At 31.8% G+C, this 22,771-nt stretch overlaps 1 protein-coding gene and 2 pseudogenes across 3 annotated transcripts; 2 read left to right on the top strand and 1 right to left on the bottom strand.

The window, feature by feature from the left end:
- Positions 1 to 3,434: 3,434 nt before the first annotated feature.
- Positions 3,435 to 5,702, bottom strand: LOC111310674 (uncharacterized; annotated as a pseudogene).
- An 18-nt stretch (positions 5,703 to 5,720) lies between these two features.
- Positions 5,721 to 10,101, top strand: URH2 (uridine-ribohydrolase 2). 3 transcript variants are annotated; one of them, XM_022912148.2, is made up of 10 exons: positions 5,721 to 5,867; positions 6,589 to 6,675; positions 6,880 to 6,995; positions 7,093 to 7,152; positions 7,917 to 8,102; positions 8,194 to 8,298; positions 8,667 to 8,763; positions 8,941 to 9,048; positions 9,131 to 9,266; positions 9,813 to 10,101. In XM_022912148.2, the coding sequence occupies exons 2-10, from the start codon at positions 6,624 to 6,626 to the stop codon at positions 9,916 to 9,918; spliced, it is 966 nt and encodes a 321-aa protein (XP_022767883.2). In that variant the 5' UTR covers positions 5,721 to 5,867; positions 6,589 to 6,623; the 3' UTR covers positions 9,919 to 10,101. The 3 variants fall into 3 exon arrangements, with proteins under 3 accessions (XP_022767883.2, XP_022767882.2, XP_022767884.2); XM_022912147.2 differs by having other exon boundaries at positions 5,726 to 5,977; XM_022912149.2 differs by lacking the exon at positions 5,721 to 5,867 and adding an exon at positions 5,930 to 6,054.
- A 902-nt stretch (positions 10,102 to 11,003) lies between these two features.
- On the top strand, positions 11,004 to 21,936 carry LOC111311156 (inositol 1,3,4-trisphosphate 5/6-kinase 4-like; annotated as a pseudogene).
- Positions 21,937 to 22,771: the final 835 nt, after the last annotated feature.

The following is a 22,771-nucleotide window of genomic DNA, read 5'->3' as shown; positions in this document are numbered from 1 at the left end:
TCCACTTTAGTCTTTTGGAAACAAAGTAACTTATATGGCCTCAAATTTACTGGTTAAGCTCTAACCTTCAAAACAATAGAATGATCATGTATTCTCTTAGGGGCAACCCCTTAGGCTCTTCGAATGTATCTCTATATGCATCTAGTGAACCATGCAATTCCACTTTACTTTTGACCCTTCAGTCTCTATACTGTTCATACACAGCTCCCCAATGATCTCAGGATCTTGTCAGCCAATTTTTGTAGCTTTTCACAAGTGATAATTTTAAGTGTTGCTTGAGGTCGTCCAGCATTGAAAATGATTTGCTAGCGATCCTTTTAGAAAGAAACTGATAGGTTTTTAAATTCAAGGGTTATTGGACGAAACCTCATCTAGTCCACACCTAATATCATATCATTTCTTCCCATGGACAAAACCTTTAAACCATGAGTGAACTAGTGGCTTTACATACACCACTCTAGCTGCCTGCACTTTGCAGTGCTAAATAATTTCTCATCATTGGCCACTGTTATTGCTGAGGGGTTTTTATGTACTAACTCCACTCCATCTTTGGCCCACCAAGGTGTTACAAAGCTATGCGTGCTTCCTCTGTCAATGAGCATATGGAAAGGCTTTCCTTTGACACTATTCTAGATTTTGAGAGTATTATGGCTAGCATTGCCAGTTAGTGCATTAGTAGAAGTCTTCAATCCATCTTCAGCATTAACTTGCTCCTTACTTCCCATGTGTCCACTGTCACTGATCTTATTCCCAGTTTCCTCCACCCTATCAGGTTTTTCATCCGCTATAATGACATTAAGTTGTTTGCTTTTGTACGTATGATCAAGGAAAAATCTGTCATCATATCTAAAGTACAGATTCTGGGCTTTCCTTTGCTCGATGAAGCTTGGTCTATTGGTTTTTGGTAAATGACTTGGTGTAGGTTTTGATGTCCTTAAAGGTTTTTTAAATGTTTATGGTAAAGTTGGGTCTAATAGCTATTTGAGTCTTTTGGCCTCAAAATCTAGGGATAATTCATGCAACTTTGCCTGTCTGTATGCAGCAATCAGGTTATCTAGTTCATTAGCTTTCATCTTGGGCTTCAAATCCTCCTTCAATCCACTAGTAAAACTGGATACAAAATACGCTTCGGCTAAGGATGGATTATATTGTAACATATAAGGCTTAAGTTCCCCAAACGTCTCTTGGTACTCCTCTAAAATGGTCCTTTTAAGAGAGCTTATTAAATTCCTTGATCACATCCATACAAGTCCTATGGCATAACCTCTAACACAGGCCAACAGTGAAATCCAGCCAAGGTACTCTCCCTTCTACATGGTGTACCTATCAAACCAGATCTGAGCCTTCCCTGTTAAGTACATTGTTACCAACTCCAATTTCTGATGATCCTCAATGGAAAATACAGCAAAATACTTTTGACATTTCTTAAGCCACTCTCTCAAATTAGACCCATCAAAAACTGGTAGTTCAATTTTTGGTCGAAGGGCAAAGGCATTCAAGGATGAAGAATTATTTCCAGAACTAAACTCACCAAATTTTAATCCAGGTTATCATGTTGTGATTTTGTCAATAATCCAGGTTCATAAGATCTACAAGAATAATTACCTTGATCATTGACTATGGTGACTTCAACAAGACTCTTCCCTTCCCTCCTAGACTGAAAGCCTGGAGTAGGCTAACAGTTGATTATCCCCTTGTCTCCGGTTAGTTAACTCTTTTTGGATTCAACAACTCCAGTATTTGCCAAAACGTTCATCTATCTTGGTTCCAAGACCATTCCTCTGCTCTTCCCACCACCTGGGAATGGTTTGGTTAGAGGCATCCAACTTATCCTGCAAAGCTTGGATTTGCTCATGTATGGTGTTCAGTCTGGTTCCTTCAGCCATGACAGTAAATTTATGATTCTTACCCAGATTGATTAGATTTTGCTATCTCTGATACCAAAATATGTAACAGATTGGGAATGGAAGGAATAACGGATGTTTAAACGAATTGCAACCAGTAGAAAATAATGAGAAAAGATCAGAAATTAACTAGGAAAGAGAGGATTTAGAAAATATTCATTTCCATTATAAATACCATCATTACATTCTCTATCTAATTTAAAACTATATGCCACGCATTTCCATAACTAACAACTATTTACAATGGACTAATAAGAAAATAGAATTTTAACAGCTGCTGAATTCTTTCTCTCATCATAGATTCATTACAAGAATAACCTCTTTCCTCTCGTGCACGTATAGTATTCATAATTCATCAATTTGCCACGTATTAGTAATTGTTAAAACTCTTTGCAGATGCAGCACCATCTATTCGGTATTAAATGGCACCTGCACATGTTTCCTCATTGGTAATTGCTATCACTTCAATTTCAATACCCTCTTTTTTTTAATTGTTGGATCCTTTAATATAGTAATGCATGATGTAAGGTTCAACTTTTGGTTAAAAAATGTAGTACTACTATTAGTTTTCGAATCACTTTTGCTTAGATTAACTTTGTCGTTAGGGTTGGAAAATTTTTTATTTAAAATAAAGGCATTTGAAAAGTGCAGTGAAAAATTGCTGTGAACAACTATGGTTTAAGATTTTTAAATATTTGACATTACCGTAAAAAATTTTTGTGAAAAATTAAAATATTTAAAAAGAACGTAATGTTAGAAAGAAAAAAATAAGTTTGAAAGAGCATTTGATTCTTTTGTTTTCAAACCATAAATTCCAAACAACGACTGCACCTACTAATTAAATTTTGCAGTTGGCTTTTAACCGTAAAAAAATTCTTTTAACACAAATAATATCATGGTTTTGAGTTCAAAAGTTGGGTTTTGAAACCCAAACGCAATACTAAACAAGGTTATGCATGTAGGGTTCAAATTTTGGTTAAAATATGTTGGATCCTTTTAACTAATTTCATATCACTTCCATCGAAGGATCGTGAAAGACAATTATATTAGTTAGATAATTATTTTCCATAATCAAAATTGTACTATTAGTTAGTTGTAAAACTTTTAGATTGTTTACCCTGAATTTTAAAATACCATATGCTAACTACCGACTGGATCAGCTCTCGCAACCGCACCAGTGACCTCCAATCGGTGTCCTCCAATATGTTTTGCCCATTCTTCCTTAGTCAACAATTTGTGTGCCTAGTCCATTTCTCTTTTGTACTTCTGAACTTTTTACGAATTTTTGTATCTTATCCATCATCATGAAACGATAGAATATGCCTGCTACTCCATTGTAGCTTCTTCTAGATTGCATATAATTTGGCAGCAGTTTGAGTAAGTTGTGCAGTTTCCATATTAGCTCTGGTCATAGAATCAGTAACACCATAACCTTAGGCATCTTTCATGTTTTCATCAAGTAGAAAAGTCTGGATTCAATAGTGACTGCCACATTCCCCTCAAATAAGTAACTAAACTAACAAGATTAAGTCAGAGGCATAAAGCATTCACTATAAGTACCAACATATAAAAGTTTGTCGAGTTCCATATACCATAGTGAAGAGTAAAGTTTCCTAAATGAAGAATATTAAACAGGGGAAATTGAAAGAAAACTAACAAACACATAAAATACAAGAGTTGCCCTTGCCTGGTTCAATCACTGCCAAGTAAACCACCTTCTGCCAAAGGTTTGGCAGACTCAAGCGGAATTAAGGAATTCGATCATGAACTATACTTCAAACAAATTGTTCTTACAGCAAAGATTCCAATCTGAATCCTCTGAACGAGCCAAATCACCTCCATCAGTGCTAATGAACTCTGCATATGAACATTGCACCGGAGAATGAAGCTTTTCTTTGCTTTCACCATCTAAAAATTCAGTAGACCCATAAGCATTAGTTAAAGTTGGAACATTCCCTACATCAACATTAATCTCAAGATATTGGCTGGATCTGAATGGGTCACTGCTATTGATATTTAAGTCTTCCTCTTCATCTGATAGACATCTGCAGCTATCAAACTCATCCATCTCAAAAAGCCGACTTACTAATCCTTCCCTCCAGGATATTCTCATCTGTGATTGTGACCCATTCTTTAAAGTAGAATTCGAGGTCCACTAACTTATCATCCAAAAATTTCTGAAACGGAGAAAGATCCATGGAATTGGAAGGTGTAGTCAAACCATCGAACTGAAAACTAGGACTGGTTGTATCCCATATTGCTACTTGGCTTTTGGGGGACATGCTTGCTGTCCAAAGATCTCCAGCCAGAATGTAGCTCAGAATGAAAGTGATGTCTCCTGTGATCCTTTGCACTTGAAAGTGAAAGCCCAACACGTCTTTGCAAGCTAGAGTCAGAATTTGGGGTTTGCATAACATTTCCACTCCCTAATATATCTGCAGAGAATGAAGCGTTTCCTCCATCAATATTGTAGGAATGTTTTGCCTCTTCTTTCAAGGGAACAGCTCTGGAATAAGGTGTGGCATTTGGAGAAGATGAAACAAGAGCATAATCACGTAAAGACTCCATTCGTACTTGAAACTGAGGGAGTTGAGTGGAAATCAGCATATTATTTGTGTTGCTTTGGCTCTTCCCAGTGCTGCTATTAGTAGCATCACTTCTGTTATTGCTCAAGTTACACAAATCGAAAGAAAAGCCATCATCAGATAAAGGCGAGGAAGGAGAAGGAATTGTTTTATGTACGAGCAAGCTGTTCAAAGGAGCAGAATTTTCCTTCTCATCCACATGACATGGAGACAAAAGCCGATGCAGTGAAGCCGATGCAGGTGAAGGAAGCATGAAAACACAGGACCTGTTAACGAGTCCTGTAGTGTAATTCTCGTCACAGTCAACATGGTTAGAATTAAAATTATAACTTGACATATCATTATCAGTTGGTCCTGATAAAGCTACCAGAACACCTCTAGCCCTACATTTTCTCCTGTCAGTAACCCCAGAAATGAGATGAACAGCACCATTAACAAGCAGGAGTGGTTGCTGTGGGTATGGTAGATTGGATCTCTGGAGAAAATGAAGCCTGAATGGGTGGGGTTATAGTGTTACTAGAGTTAGTGTTTGATTTGTCATCATCGATAAACCTATTCTTATGATTACCAATAACAGCAACTAGACAATCCAAAGCGGAACAAGTTGCAATCTTGCTCACAGCCACAGGAGTGCATTGGAGCTCCTCCTTATGCAGCTGCAAAAGGTCTTGAGACGCAGAAAGCGACTCATTTACAGGAGCGGTATTATTTGAATCCAAAGAAGCAGGAGTTTCCGAATTGGGTTTTTTCGAAGACTGAGATTTCTTAATTCTGTTTAGTTTGTGGGAAATGGGTTTGGACGAAGAATTTTCTTTGATGAATCGGAAGGGTTTAGAGTGAGGGAGGCGTGAAATAGGGGCGGATTTGGAGATTTTGGAGATGAAATGGGCTGTTGTGATTGCGGGAACATTGCGATTCAGAGAAGAAGAAGAAGAGTGAGAAAGAAAGAACCTTGGTGCTTCAATGGAACCAAAAGAAGAAGAAGAGGAGGAAAGATGGGTGTTGCTGCTAGTGATGGTATATTTGACAAGTTGGATTGCTCTTCTAGACCCGAACTTCTCATTCCTTTTCCTCAACTCCCTCGTCTTGGGAACCTCAGACTCAGACCATTTCTTATGCTTATGGGTCTTCGATGATAAGGAGGAGGATCTGCTCATTTTGACAACAATATAACTTTCGTGTACGTAAGAAGTAAGAAGTAAGAAGTAAGAAGTGAGAGGTGTAAGAACTAGGGACAAACTTGTCCAAAGTATAGCGTCTGGCCAAAAAGAAAGAGTGAAAGGCAAAAGGAAAACTTCTACAAAGGAGAAGAAAAGACTTGCGCTTGTCTGAGAACTGAGATCTATCTTCTGATGATTTGATTTGAAAACCAACGGAGGTGAGGCTGAAACGGGAGTTAGACTTGCCTACAATTGGCCCCCCACTTTTGTACTTAATTTCTTAAATTGCCACTCGTTTAGTTCTTTTCTGAGCCCTGAACTCAACTGGGTATGGAATTAATTTCTGAAATTGCCTACACTTTCATCCCTCTCTCTCGAGCGTCACTGTTTTCTTATGCTTCTGAAGTTTGTTCTCTCTTTCTTTCTCTCAATTTTCCTTTTTTTTTAATTAAGTTAGTAATTTCAGTTTGATTAAAAATCTTAATCTAGGAATTCTGCTGTCAATATTTATAATGTAATTGCGATTCCTGCAACTTGTCACTCCTTTACCGCTTTCCCTTATTTTTCTTTTTCATAATTGAGGCCAATTGCAGTCTTGCTTCAACCTCGTCGAATGTAATTCCAGTTTTTCATTAAAATGCCTCTCTGCTTATGTTTTTCAACTCTTTATTTTCTTTTGAAATTTTCGGAAAAAATTGATTTCTTGGTGTGATTTTGTACATTCATTTTTCGATTACTTGGAGTAATCGAAGATTTTTCTTTTTTCAAAAACAAAAAGCTTTTTAGTGAAGCAAAATATTTTGATTTTGATGCTCATGGTTTCTTTGTTTTCTTCTTCTTTTTTCCCCTTTAGTTTTTCTAGGCAGACTCCAGAAAATAAAAGAAAGTTATAAACTTTTCTCTGAGATGTTTAATAATTTGCTTAAAATCTTTTTGCAGCAAACATCAATTCGGGAGTTGAACTACAGAAGCCAATGGCAGCAACAGAAGCAAAGAAGATCATCATAGACACTGATCCCGGCATTGGTAACCATGTCCTATCAGTCTTGTTTAGAATTAGAACTCTTACAAATTAAATGATCTTTTCTGGTATATCTTTAGATTTTCTGAATAGTATCTCTGGATCTGCTTCTACTGTTTTAGTATATCCTTTCTTTATTGTTATTTAAAATGTTGCTGGGATTGCTTTATGACGATCTTCACTTTTGTGATTTGAGCGGATACATGCAGATGATGCCATGGCAATATTTCTGGCACTCAGGTCTCCAGAAGTGGAGGTCATCGGCCTTACTACTATTTACGGCAATGTCTACACCACTTTGGCCACTAGAAACGCCTTGCATTTGGTATCCTATCATTCTTTTTACTTTGATTTTTCTTTCTTCCAAAATTAGTTGGCATTGATTTGATGAGGATTACTCTGCTTGAGTGCTTGTCTACTAGTTAGAGGTTGCAGGCAGGACTGATATCCCTGTGGCGGAAGGATCCCATGTTACTATCACTGTATGTGCTCTTATTCCTTAATGCCTCTCCAAATTTCTGTCTTTTATTTATTCACCTTTCATACCTTGCAATCCCCTAATTTTCATGGTCGATTAATATTTTAGTTGTTAATTCATCATCATTGACCTTCTCTTTGTTTGAGTAACCTGCAAGCTAGGATAAGGAAAGCATGAACATTGAAACATTTTTATTCACATTTATATTTTGTAGAACTTTTCTTCTCTTTGCATTGCAAGTGTTTAGCAGAGATAAAAATAGTCCATGCCCTGATGTTCTTTCTGTGTGTCTGAATGTACTTATCCAATTTAACACTTCTTGACTACTTTAAATTAGATGACGGAAGTCTTGATAGAGCCAATATCATAGTTGCATGTACTAACAATTTGTTAAACTTATTCCTTCAACAAATTAAAACTAAATCATCATCTTCAGGATTTAAATTCTCTTAAACAAATATTGATAAAGAAAATCAAGTTTCAAAATATATTTGTTCAAAAGGGGTAATATCAATTAAATTCATGGCTGGGGTTTTCTCCAGTTACTGTGTTGTTTCTTTAGCTCTATGCACATAGGGAATAAAGCTTTTCTGAATTTAAAGGTTAGTTTCCATACAAATGGATGTGGTATTTTTTATAAATCCTCTTTGAATTGACTTGCTGGATGCCATTCCTCTTTTGCTGTACTTATATTAGCTATGTTTCAATTACTTCTGCAATGTGTGGTAGTATTATTCTATTTGAACTGATGAATAGCTTTACAACTAGAAAGGTACAAAACTCCGTATTGCTGATTTTGTCCATGGTGCGGATGGACTTGGGAACCAAAATTTCCCTCCACCAAAGGGAAAGCCTATCGACATGTCAGCTTCCGCTTTTCTTGTTGAGCAAGCAAACCTTTATCCTGGGAAGGTCACTGTGGTGGCATTGGGTCCCCTAACAAATATTGCACTGGTCTGATTCTTGATCATTTGCTATAATTGTGGCATGCTTTTCTTTGTAAATGACATCCATAATATTCCATAGTAGATTCTATTTTGAGCAGGCTATTGAACTAGATCCATCATTTGCTAAAAACATCGGGCAAATTGTTCTTCTTGGTGGTGCTTTTGCAGTAAATGGCAATGTGAATCCAGCAGCAGAGGCCAATGTAACTTTCTCATTGCTTTGGCATCTATTTTTCTCTCTCCAATAATTCAATTTATCAGACTAAAGTTTATGGAAAGTAAATTTTAAGTTCTAAACCTTTCAACTTGCAGATGGTAGCATCTGTGGGAAGAATAATATGCACTTATTAGCCTTTTCGAGTTCTTTCTAACCAATATAACTTTGACTTCATTAGATGTTAGGTATGCATATGATTTCAACAGTTGAAGGTGGCGTTCAGGAAAATGAAAAACTCTGAAAATAAACTTTTTATTCCAACTTTTGACACATCAATCTTTTTGTATGCTAGTGTCACGACTGCAAACACTCTCTCTTACACATCTTGTTCCAACCTCGTAATTGAATGACCAGATCTTTGGCGACCCAGATGCTGCAGATATTGTGTTCACTAGTGGTGCAGATGTGTTGGCCGTGGGGATAAATGTTACTCATCAAGTTGTTTTGACTGGTACTCGTTTTGGCAATTTGTTGTTATTTGACTACATTTTGTTAGAGAGGATCATTTTATTAACTAATAGATCCGTATGGGCACCTTTTATTTCTAGTTTTATGGAACTTTTTCCTTCCATTTTTTTATTCTACTTTTCATTTTGCTTCTGGTTTGATCAAATTTGACATATTTTAGATGCTGACCAAGACAAATTGGCTAGTTCAACGGGAAAATTTGCTCAGTACTTGTGCAAGATTTTAGGGGTATACTTCAGTTATCATCATGATGCATACGGCACAAAAGGTTTGTGTGTTGGAAATGTTTATGCAATTCAGGGGTTTTAGCAGAACAATGACCCTTTGATTTATGTACAACCATTCTGCAGGTGTGTACCTTCATGATCCAACAGCCATGCTTGCAGCGATTAATCCATCACTTATCACTCACATGGAGGGTGCTGTGAGAGTTCAAACAACTGGCATCACAAGAGGACTAACAATATTATACAACAAGAAGAAGAGGTTAGATTTTTTGTCGTTTTTGAGCAACAGTCTAATTATTGGAACCAGAGGAGACGGATATGATTTGGTTTGGTTTGATTTGTGTTGCATTTTGATGGCTAAGTTGAAGGCATCTTTATCTAAATTTAAAGTCAAAGTATGCTAATTGGGACAGTGAGTTAGTGGAATCTTTAATTGCAGTGGCTAATGGAGGAGAATAAAACAGTTAACAATTATTTTAAATGAGGGAGACTGACTCCTTTGAGTAACTTAAGAAAGCCTATTTGAGCAGTGCTTGACTGCAGTGCAGAGAAAGAAGAGTAACCTTTACAGCATCATAGGTGCGGCCCTGACAGACGATATATGAGTCGATATCAAATCCTGTTGTTTGCATTTATGTTCTTACCAGAATGTATGCTTGTGGTTTTCATGGATTGGAGATAATTAGGATATAATGCATACACGTAGAGTTGTACTGTTCAAATTCTGTGATGATTTCTACTGTTCAAGTTATGTGATGATGTACCGACTCTGTGGTGTTCCTTACTGAGTGATGCATTTGACCAGGTTTGCTGAAATTACCGAGTGGTCTGATCAACCAATGGTGAAGGTGGCGGTCACAGTTGATGCTCCTGCTGTTGTCAAATTGGTTATGGAGAGGCTGATGGACTAGTAGTTTGTGAAGCTGATGATGAGAAGGGTTGTGTATCACTTGGCTAGATATAGCTCCAAAGAAATGGGTGTGACCCATGTGAATGACTTTTTAAAACGTAAAGCTGTGTCAGTGATTTGTCTAATGGAATATATGCTGTTGTTATTCCATACATCAATAAAAGGCTAATGGCTTCATTTTCAAGTAATGCTTATCATTTGTTTTTCGGTTGGTAATGTAACTAGGAGAAGATTTTTATCCGCATCATTCATTGTCAGAACAAGTAAACAACTGTCAAGGTCTTGCCTTTGGCTTGTCTTCCGGAATGAAATGATAATAATACTCCTAGACTAATGTTTAGGAATGTTTAAAATTTGGTTTTAGTTGAATTTATTGAATGAATTAATCTATCATTGAATTAATTTTAATTGATTATCAAAAATTATTTTAGAAAAATTTGTATGTTCGATTAATTTGATTTGAAAACTTAATTAATTAAAATTTTAATCAAAATATAATAAAATATAAGAAATTTTTTATGTTATTTTAAGTTATTAAAGTTTTAATTTAATATTTAGGTATTTAAATATTGTTATTGGATGATTTTATTTAATTTATTTTAAATATAAAATATTTAAAATTTAAAACATAATTTAACTTAATATATTTTATTATTTGTTTAATAAAAAAATTAATTGAATTCATTCAATTAATTTTTCAATTTGGTCATTTTTCCTTTTTGTAATTTTTACCTCGAGAAATCAAGTATGCAACTCTTACTTCAATCTTCTTATGAAAACACGTATGAAAAAGAAAACAACAACAACAACAAATGAAGAGCATACTCCATGCAAATACTTTTTTTTCTCTATTTCTTTAAAAAGAAATGGGAAAGAAATAGTATTTGTAAAGTTGATTTCTAAACAAATTTAGCAAAAAAACTGACGAATCTAAAATAAAAAGTTGAGATATCATATCCTTATGGAGTATGGACATGGTTAAGTGGTGAAGAAGATCTTGAGGGCCGAGGTGACTTGGTGGAAGTACTGTTCTTTGGTACGAATCTTAATTAACTATTTTAATTATAAGTTTAATTCTAAAGCTAATGGGTGGTGGGTGGAGCTACGAGGGGAGTGATAGTCTCCCACGAGCTGCTTCAATATGGAATCAGACAGCCAAACAAGAGCAACTCAATCCTCTTCCTCCTCCGCAAGCTCCGATTTTCCAACATCCATACGGTAAAAAAGGATAGATAAATGCTACTAGCATCCTTTTTTTTATTTTACTTTGTCTGTTCTTTTTTTTTTTTTATTTTATCCCCATTCTCCACCACTCTCCTTTGCTACAGCAGGCTATTTCCTACGGGTTGCCTCTTTCAGCTGAACACTCAAGTAGGATAAAAGACGACGATATTGCTTCTTTTCCTACTTTTTTCTTTATCGGCTTATGAACTTCAATTTTTCTTTCATGATTTCTGATTGTCTGCTATTAATAAGAGTAGTAAATTTTTTCTTAATATGATGAATTATCACTTTGTGCTTAACATCATTATTATCATCATCATCATCATCGGAATTATAGAATATATTTATTTATTCATTTGCTTTTCATATGTCAATCTCTATCATGACTGAGCTACACTCTTTTGAACGCCTTCCATTGACTGCATCTTCTCTGGACACTGCTCCACGTAAGATTGACCAAGCTCGGGCTCATATCCCAGGCACCATTTTGTATCTCCTTGCTAACCACGACGCCTCTCCCAAAATAACTTGTACATTTTTCTCAAGTGCCCTCGGCGAGCCCTGTTTAATCTTTTTGATTCCCATATAAATTACAATCATCAAGAAAGCTACCTCAGCTTTTGCTATAAATATATGTATACACCAACTTTTCTAGAAACCAACTAGAGCATATCAATGTCTCTCACATCGAAGACGGATGATCTTCCTTTTTGACCCAAATTCATGCTGCTTCCTGAAACTGGTTTCCGCTTCCACCTCAGATGCTGTCGTTACCAGTGCACTCCACAAATCAAACAGGATTTATGCGGACAAATTAGAAGATCCGCCTTTGATTATTTGCCACTTAAATAAAAAGGTCACCTTCTGATGACTCTTTTCTATGCATCTCCTCTTGTATGCGTTTGCAAAATCTTAATGCACTGCCAAATCCTTGGATCAATGTATTCGCCAACCACGTCAAAACTTAAAAAGGTCATAACGATAATCATGAAGAACATATAAAACTTGAGTAGAATAAAAGATAATAAACATCGGTGTCTCTCAAAAATCACAAATTCGAGTAAATATTTGCCCCCAAAATCAATTTACTTATAAGCATTCCTTAGTTTCCTCAAAAGAGAACAGCCTTTCCTGACATCTTCCTCATTTTCCTAAGGCAATAAGCAACGATGCTGTGACAGTTGGTTACTTTGTGAAGCCTTCTCATGAGAAAGATTTTGCCACGGTCATCCCTTTGATATTAAATGAATTTATTCTGTTTTCTCGGGAAAAAAACAATGGTACTAAAACTAAGGATTAACTTAAAGATTATGATTTTTTTTCGCTCCTTTCAACTTCGTTGGAAGCTGACTGAACAAGTTATGATTTATTTTCCTTGGTTCTTGTTATGGTTTACATTGACTAAGTAAAGCTCATGTTCGACATGAATTTTTTAGTGGGGTGCCTTTCCAATGTGTCCAACACCAAACAGACTAATTTTTTTGCCCTTGATGTTTGAACTTCCTATATCAACACAGTTGGAAGAGGCTGGTGTGATTCTCCATAAAGCAAATTATGAAAATGTGTCCATTGAATTAAAGAGCTCTCAGATTCTTCCTATAAAATTGCTTACACAACAGGAATGAAAGAACTACAAAGGTAATTCTTTTTCATCCATGTGTGTGTCTTATGTAAGTTTAATAATTAAACTCTAGAGTTTAAATTGAGTATATCTCAAATTGAATATATGAAATATAAGTTTAATAATTATAGAAAAGTGAGTGTTAATACATTTAAGTTAAATAATAAGTTAGTATCAAAAAGTAATCGTTTTCGATATCTTGGATCGATTATTTAGAGTGATGTTGAGATCTAAAGAGATGTAAATCATAAGATTCAAATATGATGGATAAGGTGGCAAAATGCATTGAGTATATTGTGTGATCATAACCTGCCTTAAAGGTAAAATTGCATAAAATAACTGTAAAACTTGTATTGTTATATGGGACTGAGCATTGGATTGTTAAAAAACAACATAAAAAGAAAATGAGCATAGTTGAAGATGCTTAGATAGATGTCTGATAAAACTGAAAAAGACTAAATCAAAATTGAAAAGATTGGAAAAAAATTAGGGCAGTTTGAATTGAGAAAAAGATGAAAGGGTCGTTTGAAATGGTTTGGACAGATGAATCGTAGACCTATTTGTACAAAAAGTAAGAAAAATAAACCTATGGATTTAAAAATAGCGGTCACTATTTTGAGATAATAGCACCCACTGAAAATCGTTATCTACTACTATTAAGGTGTGAGAATCGATTCACACACATAACAGTCTTTTGCAACCACAAATAGTGGCACAACAGAAAATAAATACAAAAATGAATAGCTATAGCTGCTATAAAGTCCAAAAAGAAAGAAAAAAATTGACCCCAAATCACAACAATCAATCACCAACAACTTTATGTTTCAATTTACAAATAAAAGAATGAATTAATCTAAGGAAATAACAAGATATTCACTTAAAGTACCTTCTTTTCTCACAATTTGTTGCTCTTTTAAAAATTCTGTAACCTGTTTCAACTATACCAATGGTATGTGTTCTTTCTTTATTTCAATCTTGATAGAGATGAGACAAGATTTGAAGATAGAATTGAACCAAAAGGTACGGGAGTAACATGAAGTGGTTTGCTATGTATCATGAGATGAGAGAATTGAAAGAGATGCAAAGAAAATGGATAAGAAACAAAGAGGCATGAGGAATGAAGTAGGTAGATAAGACACAAAAGATATTGGGTCACGTGACGGTGTTTAAAATAATAAAATGAGTTTTTTTATTTTATTGTTTAGATAAAAATTTGAAAGTAAAAGTTAGGTGAAGAATAAGAATTTGAGAAACTTTTTATTTAAATTGAAATTGAGAGAGAATGAAAGATGATAATTAGTAAATTTATTTATATAAGTATTTTATATGTATAAGTATTATTTAAAAATAATTAATTTTACATTAAAATTTTGTTAATTTTATTTTTAATTGTTTTTTTTTATTTAATTAAAGTTAAGTTACTAACTATTGATTTAATTTGTTAATTGATAAAATAAATTTTTCATCTATTATATTTTTTCAATTAATTTCACATACGATGCTATTTTTTAATTCTATTTAGTTATATTATTCATGTTTGTAAAATTTATAGATATCTTATTGAATAATTTTTAAATGAGTATATTGACTATTAAGCTATAATACTAAAAAAAAATGTTAAATAATTGATCTTATCACATAAAAAACATAATTAAAAATATCTTAAAAATTTTTAATAATATAAAATACGAGTGTTCATGATTAATCATAGTATTTACTTCATCTATGATGAGTTGTGCAAAATTTAAAAATAAATTCATGATCGAGATAAACATGATTATCGCTATTTTATTTATTATATTCATAATCGTAATAAACTCAACACAATCAAAGATGTGATCACAACTGTAATTTAAATCCTTGCATGGATGTAAATAATAAAAAATTATATAAGAGTTAAATAAGTAAATGAAAAAAATTATTTTTTATAGAAATAAATAAAATAAAAAAATTTAAAACTACGATCTAATATGATTTTTTTTATTTAATTTTCATACGGTCGACCCTAGATTTATAAGATATAAGATTGAATTTATTATTGTTATTATCGTTATTATTATTATTGTTTTTGTTGTTGTTATTGTATGTCTCTTGTGTATGCATCTATGAACTCATATGAGACCATAAGAATTATAGGCTTCTAGGCTTTCTTATCTTTTGACGGTCGCATGTCTGATTAGCTGGCATTTATGGTGGCAAAGAACAGTACTATCATCTTAAACTTGTATAGTTATTTAAAAAAAAAAAAAAGGTTAATTTATTTCCTAGTCCATGAATTATTTTAGTTTGATGTGATACTCATGGAGCTGCTTTCTAACCAGTGCTGATGCTTGTACAGGTATATTGAAAACCACAATCATTGCTTTGAAGTTGATCCACTCGATAGCGTTTATCCTGTATTTGATCGGTTAAAGTTCCAACAAATTTTACTTGGGCTGGAGGATCTCAATGCAGAAGGATGCTGCACCATGAAGGCCCCTCATGTCTCAAAGTCTTTTGCTTGAATGGTATATATTATAAACTTGTTTCACAAGGATGTGGAAAACTACTTGATTTTGGTTTATGAAACTTTTTCTAAATTGTTAATTTGCTGAAAATGTTACTCATCGATTAAAATGTATATGCTAAAGAATATGAAGCCTCTATGTCAGATGCTAGTACTTATTTTCAATTATTTGCATGGTGAAGTTTGTCATAATAGGAGTCTCTTGCATGTACTTCCTTACCGAGGTTTTTCATAGTCTAACTTGCCTGAATGTTTTACAACAAGGAAAACGGACTGGGGATGTATAAGTTACATTAATTTGGGAGTTTCTTCTTGATTTTGGTAGACTGATTTTGGTGGAATGCAACTTGGTTACTTTTTCTAGCCAAAATGTCCTAGAGTTCCAGAAGATGCTTTATTTCAATACTTTGTTAAGGCTTCGAATGAAATGAGATCTATGTAATTCATTTTGTTCATAGGCTTGCCTTGAGTTGGGTGCATTTGTTTTTGGGTTTGTTCCAACGATCTTAAGGCAGTTATTATAATTAGAGCATATTATGTTTCCCCTAATGAATACTTGTTTGTTTAGGTAATGTTGTGTTGTGTGCGCATGCACACATTTGAATAGATGTTTAGGCCAGTTTGTGGAACCACCTCTATGACAACAATCTTAGAAACGTTCGAAGTTTCTCTTGAGAATTTTTATCAATTTAATAGGCTGGTAATTAGATTTTATTTGGTTTATTTCAGCTTTGTTGCTGAATTATGGTAATTTTTTCCTAACCTTTTCATTTGCCAAATAATGGAGTTCATGGATAAACTTTATTTCTTAGGAATGTCTACCTATAAATGTGCAATGTGCGTATGCCTTTTACAACACCCACCAAAACCAACCCCCACCCAGCTAAAAAAAAATAGAACTTCTGTTTTCAATTGAATACCGATTTAGCTTTTTCAATGTTTTTCCCCGAGTTTAATGGTTCTCTTGTACACATGGTGCTCAAATATGCAGGTTAACAATTTTGATGAACCTGATTTGTTGCATAGACTACATGATGCAAAACTGTCTTTTCCAAGTATAGTGAAAACCTCAAGTTGCATGTGGTGTAGCTGATACTCACAGTATGGTAATTGTATACTTAAACTACAGATCCCTTTTGATACCACGGGTTTGAATTATGTTATTGTGGAGAAAACTAATAAAAGGAACCTAGATTTCCGTAAATCATTTTCTCTTACATAGGTTACAAAACACTACTTTTTATCCCTGAGTTCTTGTTGCTTTAATTAAAATATCATTTCCCAATTAATATAATTTCTTATTTGCCATTTCATGTCTGGATACAATGTTATCTGTTTGGGGAAGCCTTACTCTATTTCTCACTTTATTTCCCCTTTCTAGTCTTAGTGTTGTCTTCTCTAAATTGGAAATGTAGATATAAGATCATGATGATGAATAAGCTTTTCTTTCATTTGTTCTAAAGCAATTAGGAAACATTGCTGGTATATGCCTTTATCTGTATGTTCTGCTACTAGAGATGTCGGTAATTCTCTGAAAGCAACTCATTAGGGGAAAGACAAGATGCTAAGTTGCTTTAGTCTTTAAAATACAGATTACATAGTCAATTATTTCATTACAACAACAAACAAAGCCTTTTATCACAATGTGGGGTTGGCAGCATGGTTCTGATTATCCCACTGTGTTTATTTAAGACCATATCTTCAAAAAGCTTGGTATTGGCCAAAAAACAAAAAACAAGCTTGGTAAAATGATGTTTTTCTTTATTTGGTTGAGAACATTTAGTGCCAGTTAAGTTTTCGAAAATGGTTTCCATTTTCTCCATCTCCATTTTACATTATAGATAATCAATTAAATAAGGATGATAACTAGATTTAAAAACCATTGTTTTCCTACTATCTATAAAATAGGAAAATATTACAAATGATGTTCCCATTTTTTAACTACATTTGGAGTTGAATTTGGAATGGGAAATGGAAAAAATTTTCTAAAACTAAACAGCCCAATGTTTTCCATTTTGGTAACTCCTATTACCCAACTTAGATGACAATATTTCTAAAACGTTTTAAATTATCTTTATATGAATGAATGATTAGTGGTCAGTGTTGTAGACTTGCATTATCACTGATATAATATTACAATAAGGAGATGCCAAATTTGTCTAATGTCCTTCCATCCACAAAGGAAATGAAATTATTTGTCGACTACTAACTTTGCTTGACAGCATTTGTAAAATGATATTTGGGATATTGTGATTCAATGTAAACAAACCATAATTGTCATGTCTTCCATCAACTTTTCCTCTACCAAACTTTTCTTCATCAGAAAAGCTAAATCTTTGTCATTAATAGGCAATTGTCTTTAGAGTTGAAGACTTCAAGGATTTGAATATTCCACTACCTGCTGTTGTTCAGGTGAGCATCCACTAACATTTTTAAGCCGTTCAGATGAAGGAAGTCATGTTTACATATTTTATATTGTTAAATCTTTCTTCTCGCAGTATGAAACAAGTTTCTTAACTTCAGTCTTAATACTAGTTCTTTGCATTTTGTGTGCCGCTTCTTGTGCTTATTAGACTATGATCTTTTATTTGTTCATGCTTGTCTTATATCATGTCATGAAGCCAATTGCTGTTTAAGGTACTAAATTGCTTATCCAAAAGAGAGCAAAAAAAAAAAAAAGATTAAGGTACTAATTTCTCATCCATGACCATGGGAGACCTGTCCCTAGCCACTATGGTGCTACATCAAAGCCATTTTCCATAGTCAGTAGATGTGACGATCTACTTCTTGGTCGGCAATCTTGGCTCTAAAATAAGAAATGACTTGGGAGTGCAGGAATATGTCGATCATTCATCCACTTTGTTCTAGTTTTATGTTGTGGGTGAGAGAGCTTTCCATGCAGGAAAGAAGTCTACGCCTGATGCTGGCATATTGTTGAAAACATATGGAAGAAATAGACTGAAACCTATTCTCTTTGATAGGTACACTGTTTTATTTCTCCCTCTTTTCCCTTGTTAAACTGTTCTTGTTTCATTGAATTATTCTTTAGAAATTTTCTGTGGTTGCATGTTCCCGCGGCTTAAGATCTCTGCTTATAAAACCAGCATTTCGGAGGCCAGGATCTGAGTCTTGATTAGGAGTGTAAATGATATATTAGTATTCGTAAGTTATTCGGATTCGATTCGAATAAAATTTGAATTCGGTTCGATTATTATCGAGTCGAGCTTGAGTTTGAACTCGAGCAGCTCGACTTATCGATCGAACCGAGTTTGAGTATTTTTTATACTCGGCTTGAATCGCTCGCGAGTCTAATCAAGCTTTTATATTTAAATTTTTTTTATTATTTTAATTAATAAAATATATCGAATTCGAGTTCGAACTCGAACATAAATAATCGAATTTTTGTCGAATATAAGAATCGAGCTTATTTTAACATATTAATCGAGTTTAATCGAACGAGTTCGAGTAGCTCGATTTCAATCACGAATCAAGCTCGAGCTAGAAAAATAAAATTCGATCAAGTTCGAATCGAGTATCGAGCTTCGAATTGAGAGTCAAACTCAAATTTGAACTCAAATTTTTTACTATATCAACTCGATTCGATTCGATTACACCCATAATCTTGATCTTGGGCTAGTAAAAGAGGCTGCCAAGTGGCTTACAATGATGCTTCGTCTTACTATCTTTTGCTTTGACGTTGTTGTGAGTAGCTCGCATAAACTTTTACTAAATAAGTTGAGTTGACTGTATATTTTTTATGCGAAAACGGTTGCTCCCTTCATTTTATTTTTCATTTTTTCTATATTTCAAAATTATATATCTTATTTTAACATTTAAAATTCTTTAGTTTTTATATTTTAAAATTATTTTTTATTTTTTTAATATTAAAAACTATAAAATTTTAGTTTTTATAAAAAATTAAAATTTAATATTAAATACATTAAAATTAATTTTATTTAATTTCGTGAAAATAAAAAACACCCAAAATAATTTAAAACGAAATGAATATATTCTTATTAAAACTTTTTTTTAGTGAATTCTAATTTATGGTAACGGTGTTAATGATATACTTGTGTAAAATATGTAAAAAAAAAAAAAGAAACTTTTGTTTTATAATTAGAATTTAAAATGAAGAGGACCGTACCATATAATATCTACTCGAAAAATAATTTGGTTATGCCGGAGTTGCAAATTTTTTTATTTCGATGAAATATTATTTTTTTATTTTTTAATTTAATAATAATTAAAATATTAATTTTTTTAAAATTTTATTGGTTTTTTATTTTTTATTTTTTAAAAATATAATCTCTTGAAAAAAAAGAATTGATGCTCTAATTGTATCACTCAAATGTAATTGGACAGATGTTGACTTCTTTTTTAAATAAGATAAACTATTATAAAAAAAAACTTGTATAGATTAAATCCAAACCATTAATACATGACAATCAAATTTATTGATATAATATTTACTTATTATCAATATTAATTAATTATCAAATTCAAACCCACTTACTAATGAATTCAAAGGCCACTAAATATCATCATCCATTTAACTTAATTTTAAAAAAAACCAATAATTTTACTATGATAAAAATGGTATTATAATAATTTTAACTAATAATAGTAAGAAAGTATTTTCATAATTATGGTTAAAGAAGTATTATAATAATTTTGATTAATTAGGGTAAAAGAGTATTTTAATAATTATGGTAAGAGAAATATTATAATAATTTTAGTTGATTATAAGAGGAGTATTATAATCAATTTGGACACATGTTATTCAATTATCAAGTAATTAGAATGGTATTATGTTCATTTTTCAAGGGAATTACTTTCATATTATTGCATAGATGTTAAAATTTAATATGTAATCATGAAACAATTAAAAATGCATTTTTATAATTATTGTAATAGGGTATTATGGTAACTTTGATCAATTATAATATTAAAAGTATTTTTATAATTATGATAAAAAGTGTATTATAATAATTTTAAAAAATATATGATATGAGGGATATTTTTATAATTATAGTAGTAAGGGCGTCATAGTAATTTAGTCAAATTATGCTAGGAGGGGTTTTATTGTAATTTTAACTAATTTATGGTAAAAGGGATTTTTTTATAATTATGATAAAATAATAGTATAATCATTTAAGACACATATCAACTCCTAATAAAAGAACCATAAAAACATTTTGACAATCTCAACGGACTAATAATTTAGTACGTAATTAATTTTATATTATGTTAAAATTTAATATATACAATTTAATAAGGGTATTATAATAATTTTTAAATAAAATTTCACACATTAAATTTTTATGAAATGATAATAAAGATATTTCAATAATTTAATATATAATTAATTTTATATTATTATGTTAAAATTTGATACGTAAATTAAAAATGATATTATAGTAATATATAAATAAAATAATACACGTCAACTTTTTATGAAATAATCATTAAGATACTTTTGTAATTATGATAAGGAATATATAGTAGGAGGAATATAGTAATTTTAATCAATTATTTGATAAATGATATTTTTATAATTATGATATAAGAGTATTATAATATTTCATTATTTATAAAAAGGGTATTTTTATCATTTAAGATATAAAGGGCATTATAATAATTTGATATTTATACGGGGGTAATTTGTTATTTAAGAAGAAGAGAGATTATAATAGTTTATTATTCAAAAGAAACGTATTTTTATCGTTTAATACAGAAGGAACAATACTTTTTTTTTTTTTTACAAATTTTAAGTAAGAATAAAATTAAAAAGGTAAAATGGACATTTCCAGGGAGATTATTATTTATATAGTTTAAATTTGTATATTGCTAAAATTTTATCTTGAATGATAAGATTGATTGTAATAAAATTAAAAATAATAATAATAATTATTATAATTATGATTAAAAATATTATTATAATTAAGATTGAAATTTTTTTTAAAATATTTATATTAATTTAATTTTATTAAAATTAATATTTAAATTTAATTAATAATACGATAAAATTAATTATATTAAAAAAATATATGACAAAATTATAAGAAATTAAATCTTTAGTCACACGCAAGTAGTACAATTATGTTTGGATACGTATCTGTTTTTGTCTTCTTGTGCTTCTTCGTTCCCAATAATTCCAATGGATTTGTGGAGGCGATTTGGTGGGGTGAATGACAACTGACAGTGGACAACACCTTGGCAATTTGACTTGGTAATAGAGAAAGATCTTTGAAACTGTTCAAATGACCTATTCAGGGGAATTTGGTGAATTGCAAAAAATAAATAAATAAATAAATTGTGGAATGAAGCTCTGGCTGGTCCAAAGAGAAGAAAGGGATGGTGGAACATGTAATATAACCATTAGCAAACATGTCTTTCGATGGAATCTCTAATCTATCGGTCATTTTATTAGCCATCATTACGGGTATGTGTTAATTGGGCGTAATTTAAAATTTTTCAGATTCAGTCAGGTTGGGGTGATCATGTCATTGTGGATGTATAACTACCTGCATGCCGTCGTTCAAACAAATGCCTGATGATAAAGGTTATTCCTGCCTGCTATTAAAAAGAAGGTGGATTCAAAAGATATGAAGCAAGCAACTGTGCCCTCTTCCCATGTAGTCTGGTGATGAGCAAACCATTAATTAATAAAGCTATTTCCCATATAAGCTAATCTCGTGGCACTGAAAAATAATATGCTAGTTGCTTTTTTATTTTTTTCATTTTTCTATAACTTTCATTAAATAAATTAATATCTTGTTTTGCAACTTCTTTCTTTAATATTTTTTAATTTTTTGAAAAAGATGAAATTTGAATTTGCTCTATGAGTAAGAAATATATTAGAATTGGATGGATATATAATTGTTACTTTTATATTGTGTTTGATATATGAAATTATAATAGGAAAAATAAAATAATATTATAAATAAAATTAGATTAAATAATATTATTTTATCTTATGTTTGATAAATGTAAAAATTACGATAAAATAATTTATTTATTGATCAAAATTATTATTTTTTAAATTTTATATAATTTAAATTATTAATATTATCTTTTCAAAAAATATTAATTTAATTTTTAAAAATATAATAAGATATATAAATATAATCTCATTGATTAAAAATAATCTTTTTCATTTTAAAATGATCAAATCATTCTATCCAAAATGATCATTAGTTCTCTTTTTAATCTTATTGCTTATTTTAGATATAAATCAAATATAATATAATTATTATCTTATCCTATCAATTATTTTATGCATCAATCATTACCTTAAAATATTAAATAATTAAAGGATTTATCTTTTGATTTCAAAGTGAATTAGAAATATTCAATAATACAAGATCAATAACAATAGATAGAGGTAAGGTTAGGCAACTGAAATACAAGTTGAGAAAGGCCCAAGCTTTTTTTTTTTTTTTTAATTTGTTTGACTTTTGATAAAAAAAAATCACGAAAAAGGAAACAAGAAAATCACAAACT

Source organism: Durio zibethinus, chromosome 1, assembly GCF_047325235.1.
Source record: "Durio zibethinus cultivar Kanyao isolate XHJ-2024 chromosome 1, ASM4732523v1, whole genome shotgun sequence".
Lineage (NCBI taxonomy): Eukaryota > Viridiplantae > Streptophyta > Magnoliopsida > Malvales > Malvaceae > Durio > Durio zibethinus.
Note: the sequence above shows the minus strand (reverse complement) of the source record. Positions and strands in the feature narration are given on the sequence as shown.